The 13,578-nt window shown below is 46.8% G+C and overlaps 1 protein-coding gene across 2 annotated transcripts in view; it reads left to right on the top strand.

Moving 5' to 3' along the window:
* The window catches only part of LOC132469701 (anoctamin-8-like), a 39,245-nt gene that overhangs the window by 2,282 nt on the left and 23,385 nt on the right, over positions 1-13,578 (top strand). Inside the window, exon 1 of one of the 2 annotated variants that reach the window (XM_060067703.1) lies at positions 11,948-12,330. The exons of the other annotated variant lie outside the window; for it this stretch is intronic. Coding sequence (XP_059923686.1) covers positions 12,264-12,330 — 67 coding nt within the window. The 5' untranslated portion in view covers positions 11,948-12,263. Of the gene's footprint in view, positions 1-11,947; positions 12,331-13,578 lie in introns of those variants that run through there. 2 annotated transcript variants of the gene reach the window in all.

Raw genomic sequence — 13,578 nt, 5'->3', positions numbered from 1 at the left:
TGGTACCCCCTTTTTCCATGAGGTGTAGCCCTGGTGTTGCTGGGGGGGGGGGGGGGGGGGGGATTACAACAATATCCTATGACATGATGCCTGACACATGTCCCTGTCAGTCAGCTGGCGAGCCGTCGAGGTGGTAGTGGTGGTGGTGGTGGTGGTGGTGGTGGTGGTGGTGGTGGTGGTGGTCGTGGCTCCAACTGGGGAGGATTTGGCCCGCTGCTGCCTCGGATGCCTGATGCGTTTTCCTAATCTCGTCACTGGGATGACTTTGATCCTGGCATCCATCTCCCGTTGCAGCTCCGCCTGTAACGGAGCAGCCGCCACGTGGAGTTCCAGTTATTCCGTGCCCCTCCGCAGGCTAAACCTGACGAGATGCTGGGCTGTGGTACGGAAATAGGCCAGTGTCATATTGTGGCAGCTCAACTAGCACTAGCTAGAGCAAGCACTAGGACTAGCCAGTGGAGAGCTGGTTCTGGCCCTTCAAACTGGTCAGGATTGGGCCCAGTGGTGGCTTTTGATGCATGATCGGTTTTCCTAGTGAACTATCTAGTACTAGCCAGTGCTAGTTGAGCTAGTGCTCAACACACAGGTTGGAGAGGCAGCACTAGGTTGGAGAGATTGAAACGCACAGGTTTTCATTTCATAAAAGGGGACAGTTTAAAAGGGCACAATTTCTGCTACAGGCCAGTCAGCAAAACCATTGGATCGCAGGGAAGTCCGATTGGTCCATCTCGCTGAACGTATGCATGTACACTTTAAGGTTTGCTTGATACTTTCAGCATGCTCTGTATTCTAAGATGCGTCTTTTGATGCAAAAGATCACAGAGAGAGACAACCAGCCTGCCCGCCGTGGATGAAAATGAAGCACTTAGACACCCCCATCGTAGACGTTCACTCAGCACTCGCTCTCTCCCGATACGTCTACCTCACTTCACCTCTCAGTCTGTCTTTCTCCAGGGCACCGTGGTGCCTTTTGAGCCAGTAGTTAAGAATACCCGAGCTCTGCCTTGAACAGCTTTAGCCGGGCTCAGTGTCACACAGTGTTTTTTGTACGAGTTACCCTGTGTGTGTAGCGCGAGCGTTTCACTGCCAGCGCACGTCCCCCCCCCCCCCCCCCCCCCCCCTAAACTAGCAGACGTCAAACCCGAGTGCTCCCCCCAGCTCCACTGAACGGGTCCTGATGAATATGATGTCACATCATCACACCAGCGTGAGTCACTGCCCGTCTCTGTGAACCCAGTGGCCTCCCCTCTGCCTTCCACACATGCTGCGCCATGAGAGAGGAAGTGTAAACGGAGACATCTTCTAACCAAGTCCCCCTTCCTCAGGACTTAATGCCATAGCTGCACATAATCCTCATTACCCGACCAGAGGACTGGTTTCTGGATGTCGCGGGCTGGGGTGACCTTGCTGGACGTGATAAGATGATTGCCGGATTGTAATCGTATAGCTCCAGGGTTGTTCCCATACCGCCTCTTTCTCCGCTCATCCTTAATGAGCGGATGGATTAATTGATCTTCTGCACGTGACGCCTTTCATAAGCAATGCGGCAGGGGATGAGGAAGGACCTTTGACCAGGTGCTTAGTTACTCGGTAGTCCATCAAACTAGCTGATGAGTCAGGCCGTTTTCTGTAACGATTCAGCTCTGAAGTTGGGGGAGGACCGGTGATGAATAAAATGTGTTGCCGAAGGCATTGAACTGAAATGGGTTGTAGCACGCAACACTCCAACATTCACCTCAACCCAGGGAAGATAAGATGGTTGTTTACCGTTGACTGGCCATTGTTTTTGGTTCCATTCAGCTGTATCCAGTTGCATGAGGCTGACCTCATTACACTGAGACACACTGTCTGCTCCATATCTCCCCTCAAACGGTCCCAAAACGCTGAATGGCTCTGATTTTGGAAAAAGCTAATCTTTTGCATAGTAATATGGTGCATCGATCGGTTTCGCCTGTCGTGAGTTTTGTGCTAGTTTCAAGTTTATGTGGAAAGTCAAAGAGTGCTTCAACAATACTGACCAACCATATGAATACATCCCCATTTAATGTGCTTTTTAAAGTTTATTGGTAAAACATTAATTACCCATCAATAAACATTAGTTAATACAGTTATAAGCCTTTGTATATAGAAATGGCACGGGTGAGGGTTATGCTAATAATAAGCTAAATATGCTAAGAATAGCATATTTGCTCAACATGAACTCTAATAGTAACGCATTAGTAAATATATAACTAGATCATGAGTTAACTGTTACTTAACTTTTAGCTAATGCTTATTACTGCATGAACTAAAGTAAATGAAAGGTTGAACTTGTTACCAGTTTATCTTTGATGATGATGATAGATTAATGCCAGTGAGAACTAGCAGAGCTTATAATCTTTTTGTTGTAAACTTTCTTTGAGATATGCTGGAAAATGACCACTCTCTTTAGTATTATAAGAGTTATTAGATAGCAGGGTAATCAATCGAGCTGTTGCCTCCTGTGACTGACTGTACGGACCAGGTAGTTAATACTGTAGTTAGTAGAGTGTTACAACAACCACGGGGGAGAATCGTTACACAACTGCTCTACAGTAACTCCTAATGTACTCTCTCCGCTATTTATAGCAACGTTGACTGATCTCCAAATGTAACCTATTGGGCGGGCCTACCAGAGCACTGCAGGGCAACACTAGTTCCACACTTCTTTTTAGGAACATGCAAACCGCAGGGCTATCTCTTATATCAATATCTGACAGCGCTTCACATCACGTTTATGCTTCTATTAGCTGTAAGATGATCGCTGCAAGCAGGATCCAACTGGTTTGTTACCAGTGAAGCGAAGCTCACTGGTGAAGCTCGATGCAAGGTTAGGTGTGCCCTGAAATGAGTTGGAATTCAATACACAGGCCTGTTCCTGCCACAGGTTACTGCAGCGATACCAGTGAATGATGTATTAAATCTGTGGACAATACAATCACTATTTGGATCGATATTGATGAGTTTGGCCACTTAATGCAAGTTCTTGCCTCCTTTGATTACATATATTTGCAAAATAAATGCAATTGCCTGTCTGATGTTTTTTGCATTGCTTATACATAAACTAACATAATCATTGATTCCTTCCGACTTTGAGTTATTGTGCCCCTATGAGGTACATTGATCTAATGTACAGGACCGGCCCTTCTCCCCAGGGTGACTCCAAGGGTGTAGTGTGTGTAACCTACAGAGCTGCACCAGCCGTTTCAGCTGAGTCATTAGTACACAACCTGTACGGACCTTCGTTCAAGCATGCAAGGCAGTTATTTTGGCCTCAGCTTCGGAGACAAGGTCATATTTCTCCCTTTTGCCCCCCCCCCCCCCCCCCCCCCCCGTTCTAGCCTTTGTCCCAACCAACTTGTCTTTTCATATTGGAAATTCAATTACTATGAAATACGCTTTCTGCGAAAAGTTTCCTGTGTAGTTTATTCCTGTATCACAGTGTGCGTGTCCTCACCTCTGCCTGCCAAAAGTAGCGTTATCGATCTTCCGCAGCTAGAATGCGCTGCAATCCGAAAAACTTGCCAGCTTTCATCCTCAGTCAAACAGAAGTTTTTTGTAGTTTTGTGTTAAAATCGAAGGATGATGATGATGACCCAAGTTCCACTTGGCTTTATATATGGTTGTTCCTATATATATATCCCATGGATGCTTTTGATCCTGACTTCCTTTTGTTCAAAAGGGTAGCAGTTTGACCATAGACGTTGGATAAAAAGCTTACCCCGGATATGTTAGTCAGACAAAACAAAACTTTGTTGAATTGTTTCAACATTTGGTAACACAGCAATGTGGACACTGCCACTGTTAGTGTTCACTGCACCACAACTTTGTGAGTGTTAAAGCATCCAGTTGACCCACATCTGCCGACGCACGCCTGTGATGAAGCTGAGGAAGGAGCTGACAGTTGAGCAGTCAGCCTCTGACGGATTAAGACACACCAACACTTTACTTACTGTTACTCGCCGCTGGTTAAACCGAGGCCCGCTAGCCAACAACATCTTTTATAATTTATTAGAATCTGAAATTAATTATTGATGCATGATTTGAGTGTTAGTTCCCCGTGTTGTTTCAGGGAGGTGGGAGCTCATCTCCTGTTTGTTTACTGAACGTGAAATTAATTGTTTATCATCGTCTTCGTCGACACATCAGTTCAATTTAGCAAAATTGCTCTCTTCTCTTTAATCGTAAAACTCATGCCAAATAAAATAACATCAGATTATATTTTTAGAATGGCTGGATACTGACTAAAAATATAATATTCCATACATTATGATATCATAACCACACGAACACGTCCAAGGTCGACCGCTCTGCGTCACGACTCCACAGAAATCATGCCAACTCCTCTCCCTGAAGGGCATCACTAATGTAAACGTACGTTTCCTCCGTGATATGGAGCCGAATGGGAAGGGACAGGGCAATGGTAATAGCATCCGAATCCCTTGGAAGACCAGAGCTATTGATCTGCTCGGAAGCCTCCACTCCTCTGCTATCTCCTGTCCAGGAATAGAACAGCACATCTTCTGAGGGGGCTCTCTTGAAGAGCTCATTGACCGGCCCGGTGAACCTGAGTCATCGTCCTTCCACTGTTGTTTCGGAATATGTAACGCACACAACGGTGTTGGCCCTCCGACGCGAACCCAAACGCCTTCGTTGGCGCGGTTGGTGCAGCGCAAATCATTAGACACGCGTGATTAAATCGGAGTCTAAATGAGAGATTAGATTTGCGCTGGTAGCATTGTCATGCTGTCTGAAAGTCGTCAATTTTGTCCTCCCCCTTTTTGTTCTGCTGTCTGCTCTAAACTGTGTTCCTCTGCAGGGAAGTTGTGGGATGATGGGGAATGATTTATTGAGACTTTATCTGAAATTTGCTGTAGGAACGCTGCAGCTAAAATGTCTGATCTGAAGGGTTTCGAACGACGTCAGAGCCTAAACCAATCTCTTATTGGACCTACTCTACCTAAATCAGCAGACTTAGAAAGAGAATCACATGTGAGTCTTCAAAGCAGCAAATCAGATGTCCGGGCCTGGACTAATGTAGCTTTGCGTTGTTTGGATCGGTCCTAAGCCTGCTTGTTAAGGCAACAGACTTCTGACAGCAGCACTGCTGTTGTGGAAGTCCAAGTGACAGGCTATTGCTAGGTGACTGAAAGGTTTACAGGCAGTTCAACAGGCTCCGGTAGAGCATCATAATGAGGTTTATTGGTGAACACTCTTGACCACATTACAGATGGTGGCACCTTCTCTACCTCAACTTCTGTCTGCCATAGACTCGGTTTACCATTCTAGTCGTACGTCTCCTTTATTTCTCTCTTGTCTTCCACCCACAATATAATCTTCTATCATCTATTATCATCTATCAACATTATGTACTATTATACTGCGAAGAAAATGACATTTCATCCATTCTGCACTTCAAATAGAATAGATGCTATGCTTGTATTTGGAAGGAGACGTCACACTCCTAAGTGACCTATTGAGCTGATGTGCTACTCGGGGTATTTGTGGGACACTTAACCTTCTTAATGCCTTTCTGTGTCGAGTGATAAATTCAATCTAACTCTATCCATCTCTCAACCTCCAGAATGCTGTGTTCTGGTTCAGGGCTGAAGCAGTTCAGAGCTGCTCAACAATGAGGCCCGTTGGCCACACAAAAGCCACCATTCATCAGACTGAATTCATCGCCGCTCACTCATTCATAATCTGCGACACTGCCCACCCTCCCCTCCCCGGCTCACCCGAACCGTTACCCTGCAGACAATGTCCAATTCAGCGTTGGGTCCTCGCTGGTACGGGGGTCTGTGTGACCGGTGGTCCGACCCCTAGCCTGAGTGGATCGGACAGAAACTAGCTCGGCGCCGTTGTCTCCATCTATGAAATACAAACTCCATTAACTCGTCCACCACCTGCTGTTGTTGCCCCTCCACCCCCCCCCGATCATTACTCCTCCTCAGAGTAGGTCACCATGATGAGACTACAGCGCCGGGAGAGAGAGAGTGATTGATAGGGTCGGCCTAGCTCAGGAGGTAGAGCAGTTGTCTTGTCACCGAAAGTTTGCTAGTTCGATCCCCAGCTCCTCCTAGCTGAGTGTTGACGTGTCCCTGAGCAAGACACTCAACCCTAACTGCTCCTGACGAGCTGGCTGTCGCCTTGCATGGTCGACAATGCCGTCGGTGTGTCAATGTGTGTATTAACCGATGGAAGTCGCTTTGGATAAAAGCGTCTTCTAAATGCCCTAATTGTAATTGATAAAAAAAAAGAAGGCGCGATTGATAAAAAGATGTGTTTCTTGGGGGATGGGATGAGGGACGGCCTGATTCCCCTTCAGGAGCTGGTTGCTCTGGTATGATCTCCTCTGGTTCCTTGGTGCCTCCTCCCTCTCTGTGGGGCTGCCGGCGGCCAGACCGCGGTCAGACCGCTCTGTGGTCACATGGTGTCCCGTGAGGACCCGTGTACCGTCATCCACACGACGCACCAGCTAATGAGGGAGCACAGGAAGGCCGCCTCCCCCCAGTCCCCCCTCTCCTTCGTCCCCCAGCCCCCCCCCCCTCCTTTGTCTCCGTCCTCAGAGGACAGCGAGACACGCCCCCACGATGGCTCACTGGGACACACCCTCCTGTCTGCATGCTGGCCCTCGTTAGAAGCGTCTAATGGAGTCTGGTGTGGGCTTGGCCTGCACCTTCATGACCGGGTATCTCATGTTCTGTTTGGGGGGGTTGTCATTTGCATCCAGTTTTTGGTTATTCTGCGTCACGTTCAGACTTTATTAACAGCAGCCCCCTTTTTTAGCAAGTTCCGCAAAATGATTTGTGTTGGATTTATTAATACAAGGAGCAGCTGGCGGTGTGTATGAATGAACTGTTTTGTGGAGGGACTGGGAATTCTGTTAAATTACAAATCAACGCTTAAATATTCCTAAAAAACCTCATCATGGAGATTAGATGGTGCACTTTTGACCTTTGCATTCTGGTCTGAGAGAGCCAGTAGCGACACTGCTAATGTCATCGCTAATGCTAGGGCTAGGGGGTGGCCTTTTCAGGTCACACCCACTTGACGGCTCTCGAACAGCTCTCTCGCTGGCCAGCGACACTGCGAGACCTTACGTGCACGTCTATCCCGGTCACGTGCACGTCTATCCCGGTCACGTGCACGTCTATCCCCCTGTCACGTGCACGTCAATCCCTGTCATCTACACGTCTATATTGGTCACGTGCACGTCTATCCCTGTCACGTACACGTGTCTGTGTGGCCGTATGTCAAGACCATTTGCTTACATGCAGGGAAGCTAGTATGTACTCAGGCCCCTCATGTGATTGTTCTAACAATATTGGTCTACACACTTGGTGTCCTTTTTAGAGCGTGCGTCTTCCTTTGCCTGTGCGCTGGTACATCCTGTACCGCTAAAGTTACATCCAAACACCCAGTGAGGGAGAATGAATGAGATGGAGGGAGTCAGAGGGGGGAACGAGGAGTAGTCAAGAGGGAGAGAAGGACAGACTCGCAGAGAGGAACAGCGGACGGAGATAGGACGCATGGTGATGGTTGTTCGAGAGAGAGAGAGAGAGAGAGAGAGAGAGAGAGAGACGTTCGGGAAAAAAAAAAAATTTGTGGAAGTGCAGACAGATTGTTTGGTTGACGTTACCTGGCGACACAAAACCGCGTAAAAAACGCGAGATTTGGACCAGTATCAATTCATAGCACCTTCCATTTCCAGTTTGGTTTTCTGTTGAAAGGAACAACTCTACATATTGCTATTATCAACCAGGTAGTCTCTGATATATCAGACTTGTCACCCTCCCTTGGCCCAACATCCAGTTGCTGAGTCGACAGATGCACTCACTCACTCACTGGGCGTACTGGGATCAACTGCTATGGCAACCAGGCCGCCGCAATGGCAAGTTCTAGCATCAGTTTAGGGACTTTTGACACAAGCACAAATCCCAAAACAGTCAAACAGTCTATCAATCAATCAGATGTGTTCATGAAGCACCTCTCTGGACTCAGCTATTGATTGACACGAGCAAACCTCACGTTCAAGCAAGGCCTCATAGCCTTGAGTCAATAGACTCAAGGTCAAGGCTATGAGTCTTTGCCTTGAGCCAGTAGACTCAAGGCTATGGGTTTTTGCATGAACGAGAGGTTTTGCCTGATTGCAAGCAACCCTCGCTCCCACATTTGCAAGCAAAGTTCAAGGCAAAGACTAATGGCCTTGAGTCTGTAGACTCAAGGCTATGTATCATATTCTTAATCCTTAAGCCAAATGTGGTGCCTGGCTGTCTTTCCAAATATAAAGTAAGACATTGCTTGATACTTATTCTGGAAGCCCATGTCATACTACGGCTCTAGTAACACAAGACACATGGGGTAAGCTGTGGAGGAAATAGTGACAGGCTGCAGGCACTACGACAGAGAGAGAGAGAGAGAAAAGGAGAGGGACTGCATCAGAGAGATAGGTGGGAGAGAGAGAGGGAGGGAGGTGGGAGAGGGAGAGAGAGAGAGGGAGGTGGGAGAGAGAGAGAGAGAGAGAGAGAGGGAGGTGGGAGAGAGAGAGGGAGGTGGAAGAGAGAGAGAGGGAGGTGGGAGAGAGAGAGAGAGAGAGAGAGGGGGGGGGGGAGAGAGAGAGAGAGAGAGTTAGTTTGAGTTTGCATAGTTTATTGGTTTAGTTGACAGGGATCATGTACAGAACAGGTTCTATACCAGAGTAAGCTGAATAGCTAATTTGCATCTGTGGTCAAGATAGAGTTCCTCACGTCTCTCTCAAAGAGAGAGAAGGGGAGGTGGGATGGAGAGAGGGAGAGACCCTGAAAGGAGGGGTCATAGTGGTGGTCTTGTAACATCTTATTTGTCAGACTGCCAACAAGGCCAATAAAAAGACAAGGTGTGCAAGATTTAGAGTACTCCTTCTGTAAAATATGCAATCATGCGTTCTTGTCACAAAGCATTGGTTGGTTCTACGCATGGCAGAAAGTGTGTGTGTGTGTGTGTGTGTGTGTGTGTGTGTGTGTGTGTGTGTGTGTGTGTGTGTGTGTGTGTGTGTGTGTGTGTGTGTGTGTGTGTGTGTGTGTGTGTGTGTGTGTGTGTGTGTGTGCGCGTTCGGGAGGGGGACCGGGATGGGTGGGTTAATATGCATTCCTTTTTATCCCCCCCAAAGGCATTTGGCAGCGTTTGCAAGATTCTTATATTCCTCTTCCTCTCCTTTCCCAGATCGTAGTTTGGGAGTATTTTGGGATGTTTGTTTCAGACAGCAAAGAGTCTGCTATCTGCTTTGCCTGCATAATCGTGCTGCTCTATATGAAGGCATGGCTTTTTCTTTTACCTTCACTTAGTTGTGTTTATTTTGGCGCGCTTTTATTTTGAAGGTCGCCTCGTGTCCAATGGGTTAATTTTGCAGAGCTTTTACTTTGAAGGTCGCCTTGTGTATCCAAGGGTTCCAGGGCTGATGCCCATCTGTACAGGACGCAGGCACACGCAGAACAAGATGCAGCAGCTAATTGCTAATTGTCTGAAGCTGATTAGATTATCTGGCCCACTTACTGACGTCATGCTACTCATGGGGGCGCTTTGATGGCATTTCCCAGCTTTAAGTCGTGTGACTTCCTGTGTCAGGCTTGTCATGGAGAAGAAATGTTTGCATAGTTGCACCCGTGTCGTGTGTGCATCCATGTGTTTAAATGGGGGTCCGCTCGTCATTGTTCGTATGTTACCATCAATGAGAGAAAGATGATGTTTTTCAGTGTTCAACGTTTTTTCTTGTTTTCACACATTTTTTATATATCGCTTGATGAGACAACGGATGGCCGTTTGAAGTTGGCAGCGACATTCATCAAGGTTAATGTGTATTTTTGTTATGCAAAGCAACTCAATTTGATTATAGGTGTTTTAAATTACAGAGAGTGCATCAGAAAAAGAAAGACCATTAACAAAAAAGGTGCTTTTCTAGCCAGTGGCAACTCAAAGCTCTTTACAATATTTATTACAACAATTACCTATTCATTCGTACATTCACATACCGACGGCGGAGTCAACAATGCAAGGTGACAGCCAGCTCGTCGAAGCTAGGTGTCTTGAAATGATAGTTTAAAACAGACCTTGACTTTAAGACACTTAACTATTAAATAGATTTGCCCACAGCTTAGGGAGAGACTTTGCACCTTGTCATCTGTGACCTTCCTTTCATCCTGTAGAGAAATAACATCGCCCAATCACACCTCATCTCTCACACACACATACACACACACACACACACACACACACACACACACACACACACACACACACACACACACACACACACACACACACACACACACACACACACATGCACAGACTGATACAGAAACACACACACACACACACACACACACACACACACACAGAGATGCACACACACACACACACACACACACACACACACACACACACACACACACAGAGATGCACACACACACACACACACAGATGCACACACACAGAGACACACACACTCATATATTACGCACACACATACCGTAACCATACTTATACACACACACACACACACACACACACACACACACACACACACACACACACACACACACACACACACACACACACACACACACACACACACACACACACACACACACACACACACACACACACACACACACACACACACACAGGGCAGTGTAGTGTCTGTGAAGCCGACTCTGATCACAGGCTCCCCGCCGGCTGTGGCAGTCTGCTTGGTTTCTGATAACAGCAGCATGCCCTGGAAACGCGATCCTCCCTCCTCCTTAGCACGCTTAAGGAATACTGACAGAACATCGGAGGCTGTAATCTCGAAGCAACCTGACGATCATTTCCATGGCGATGGGAGACTGGGCCCATTTTCTTAAAGGTCTTAAAAATATTTCATTATATTGATTGACTGGATTCTCGACGCAAAGTTGCTTGAACTTCCAAATATTTGTATATTTGCTGTTTGTTGGCAAAACTGGCTAAAAGGATATTGTCTGCGTAAGAACAAATCTAAATGCATACATGCTGGATCCCTGGAGAAGGAAGGCAGAGTGGGTGATCCCCCCCGTCAGGGAAGGTTGGGAGTTGTCTGGAGGCCGTCACGGAGAGACACCTGAAGGTAGCATAACAAGGGAGCGTCACAACTGTGTCAGACTGCGAGGGGATCGCAAGTAGAGCGCAGCGTTTCACCACACACTGTGTGACAACAGAGAGGTTATGTGTGTCTGTTTATTTAAGCGGCATGTGGCTCAGGAGGTAGAGCGCGGTTTGGCTGATTACCCGGAAGGTTGCTAGTTCGAGTGTCAGGGTGTCCCCGAGCAGGACGCCTCATCCTAACTGCTCCCGACGAGCTGGCTGTCGCCTCTCTGTCTGACACTGCCGTTGGTGTGTGAATGTGTGCATGAATGGGTGTACCTAGAGGTAACCAGACAGCCTTGCTGCCAGCGTGTTAGTGTGTTAGCGTGTTAGCCAACATGGCACCTGGTCGCCCGCAGGAACCACATGGGTCGCCCGCCGGTCATAAGTCCCAAATTTAGAGAAAAAAGTGGCACTGGTGTGTGTGTGTGTGTGTGTGTGTGTGTGTGTGTGTGTGTGTGTGTGTGTGTGTGTGTGTGTGTGTGTGTGTGTGTGTGTGTGTGTGTGTGTGTGTGTGTGTGTGTGTGTGTGTGTGTGTGTGTGTGTGTGTGTGTGTGTACAGTTTAATAAGGTGGGTGATCCCCTGAGGTACAGAGTGCCAACGCAAACACAGGGTGAACCCCCCCGATCTCGCTCTGTATACCCGTACACTGCTTGTATACCTGTGTGCATGCAACGCAAACCCACGTGTGTGTTTGTGTGAGAGAGAGTGTGTACACTGGTTGGTTTTTGTGAAGAAATTGGTTCTGTCAACATTGGTTTTGTCAACATTGGTTCCAGTACTCATTCGAATGCAGAAACAAGCAGAAAAACCAGGAGCCACCAGCATTTTATATCCGTCATACTGCTTGTGTACGTGTGTGCATGCAACACAAACACGTGTGTGTTGGTGTGGGTGTGTGTGTGTGTTTGAGAGTGTGTACACTGGTTGGTCAGTGTGATGATCTGAATGTCAACAATGGATCCAGATCTCATTAGAATGCGGCTCATGGCGAGGCGGGGTAGAAACGGCTAGGGCTGGCAGCAGCGACACGCCAGCTGAAGACCGACGAAGTGCGGGCAGATTGGATCTTTCTTTGCGAGCGGAGCCCTTTTGTCCAGTCCTGATGTCTGCAGCGGTTCTTCATCAGGTGCGGGCAGCATGGGACAGGCTAAAGCTGACACTGCTGGCTTGTAAGTACCACAGCTAGCAAGACATGCTAACCCTCTGAAATATTCAGCTCCTGCCTCTGCGCAGATTTGAGTCTGTCACAACAGCAGACCGGCACTGACGCTGAGGAGTTGTAGCGGATGGTTTTGTGTCAAAGATGTTTTTATTCCTATTATCCTTGAGAAAATTTGGAAAATAACTTGACTCTCTTTCTTATTAACTTAGTAGCTGCAATTTTATTGATTATTATCTGGCATCTTGTTGCGTTTAGTTTTTTTTAAATCATGCACCGTTATTGATATCATTTTTCAGAAAGACTATTGCATTGTGACAAAAGAAAGGAGGATTCATTCGGTGCAATAATGGTGTGTGTGTGTGGGTGTGTGTGTGTGTGTGTGTGTGTGTGTGCGCGTGCATTTGCCTGTGTGTGTGTGTGTGTGCGTGCATGCATGACATCTCTCCCCTTTTGTCAACTCCTCTGCTCTTTCTGTGCTCTGGGTCCACACAAGTCAAGCGAGTAGGACTATCAGTGGCGGATTTAGTAAATTGGGGGCCCAAGGCAAAGATATGTATGGGGCCCACCTCAGCCAATCTTTAAAAGAGAACAGAGAAAAAATATGTACCGACTGAATGGTGGATAGGCAGGTAAAGCTAATCTGCTGATTACAGTGTCCTCAGAATACTCAGAGTAAGTGTAAGCATGTTTGTACTCTCATTTGATTCTCTAATAGAAAGGGTTATTTTCTTCCTTCATTCCTTGTCAATGAGTCATCTTGTTGGGTTGGATTCTTTTTGTGTTTCTCCCTTCTTAACTTGTTACACCCTTTACATGCAGGTATTTAGATTAAAACTATATACGTTTTTTTTTTAGAAACACGCAGTAGTAGTAGTCCCACAAAAGGATGCAGTTTAACAGTAAATATAAAGACTGTTGCAATGATACATTACAGTAAAAATATCATCATTTAAATAGTGAATTAGGTAAACTGAATTCTGACTTGTTGTTGTAATTGAGAAATTGGGATAGGCCGGAAGCTAATCTATACGGAAGTAAAGGTTGGAGATGAGAAGAAACTTTCCCCTTTAAACCCTGCATACATGAAGATGAAAGCAGGTTTCAGATAACACCTGTCTTTGCCAAAATGCCAGTTTAACCAGCACTGGTTATTCTTTTTTAAGATCAAATCAATATCAATGCAACCAGCAAGACAAGTAGTTAGGGTAAACCCCCCGGAAACAGTAAAATTACCTCACAAACAGCCATATTCTTA

The sequence above is a fragment of the Gadus macrocephalus genome, chromosome 12 (genome assembly GCF_031168955.1).
Source record: "Gadus macrocephalus chromosome 12, ASM3116895v1".
Lineage (NCBI taxonomy): Eukaryota > Metazoa > Chordata > Actinopteri > Gadiformes > Gadidae > Gadus > Gadus macrocephalus.
The sequence above is the reverse complement of the archived record's forward strand: the minus strand, read 5'-3'. Positions and strand labels throughout refer to the sequence as shown.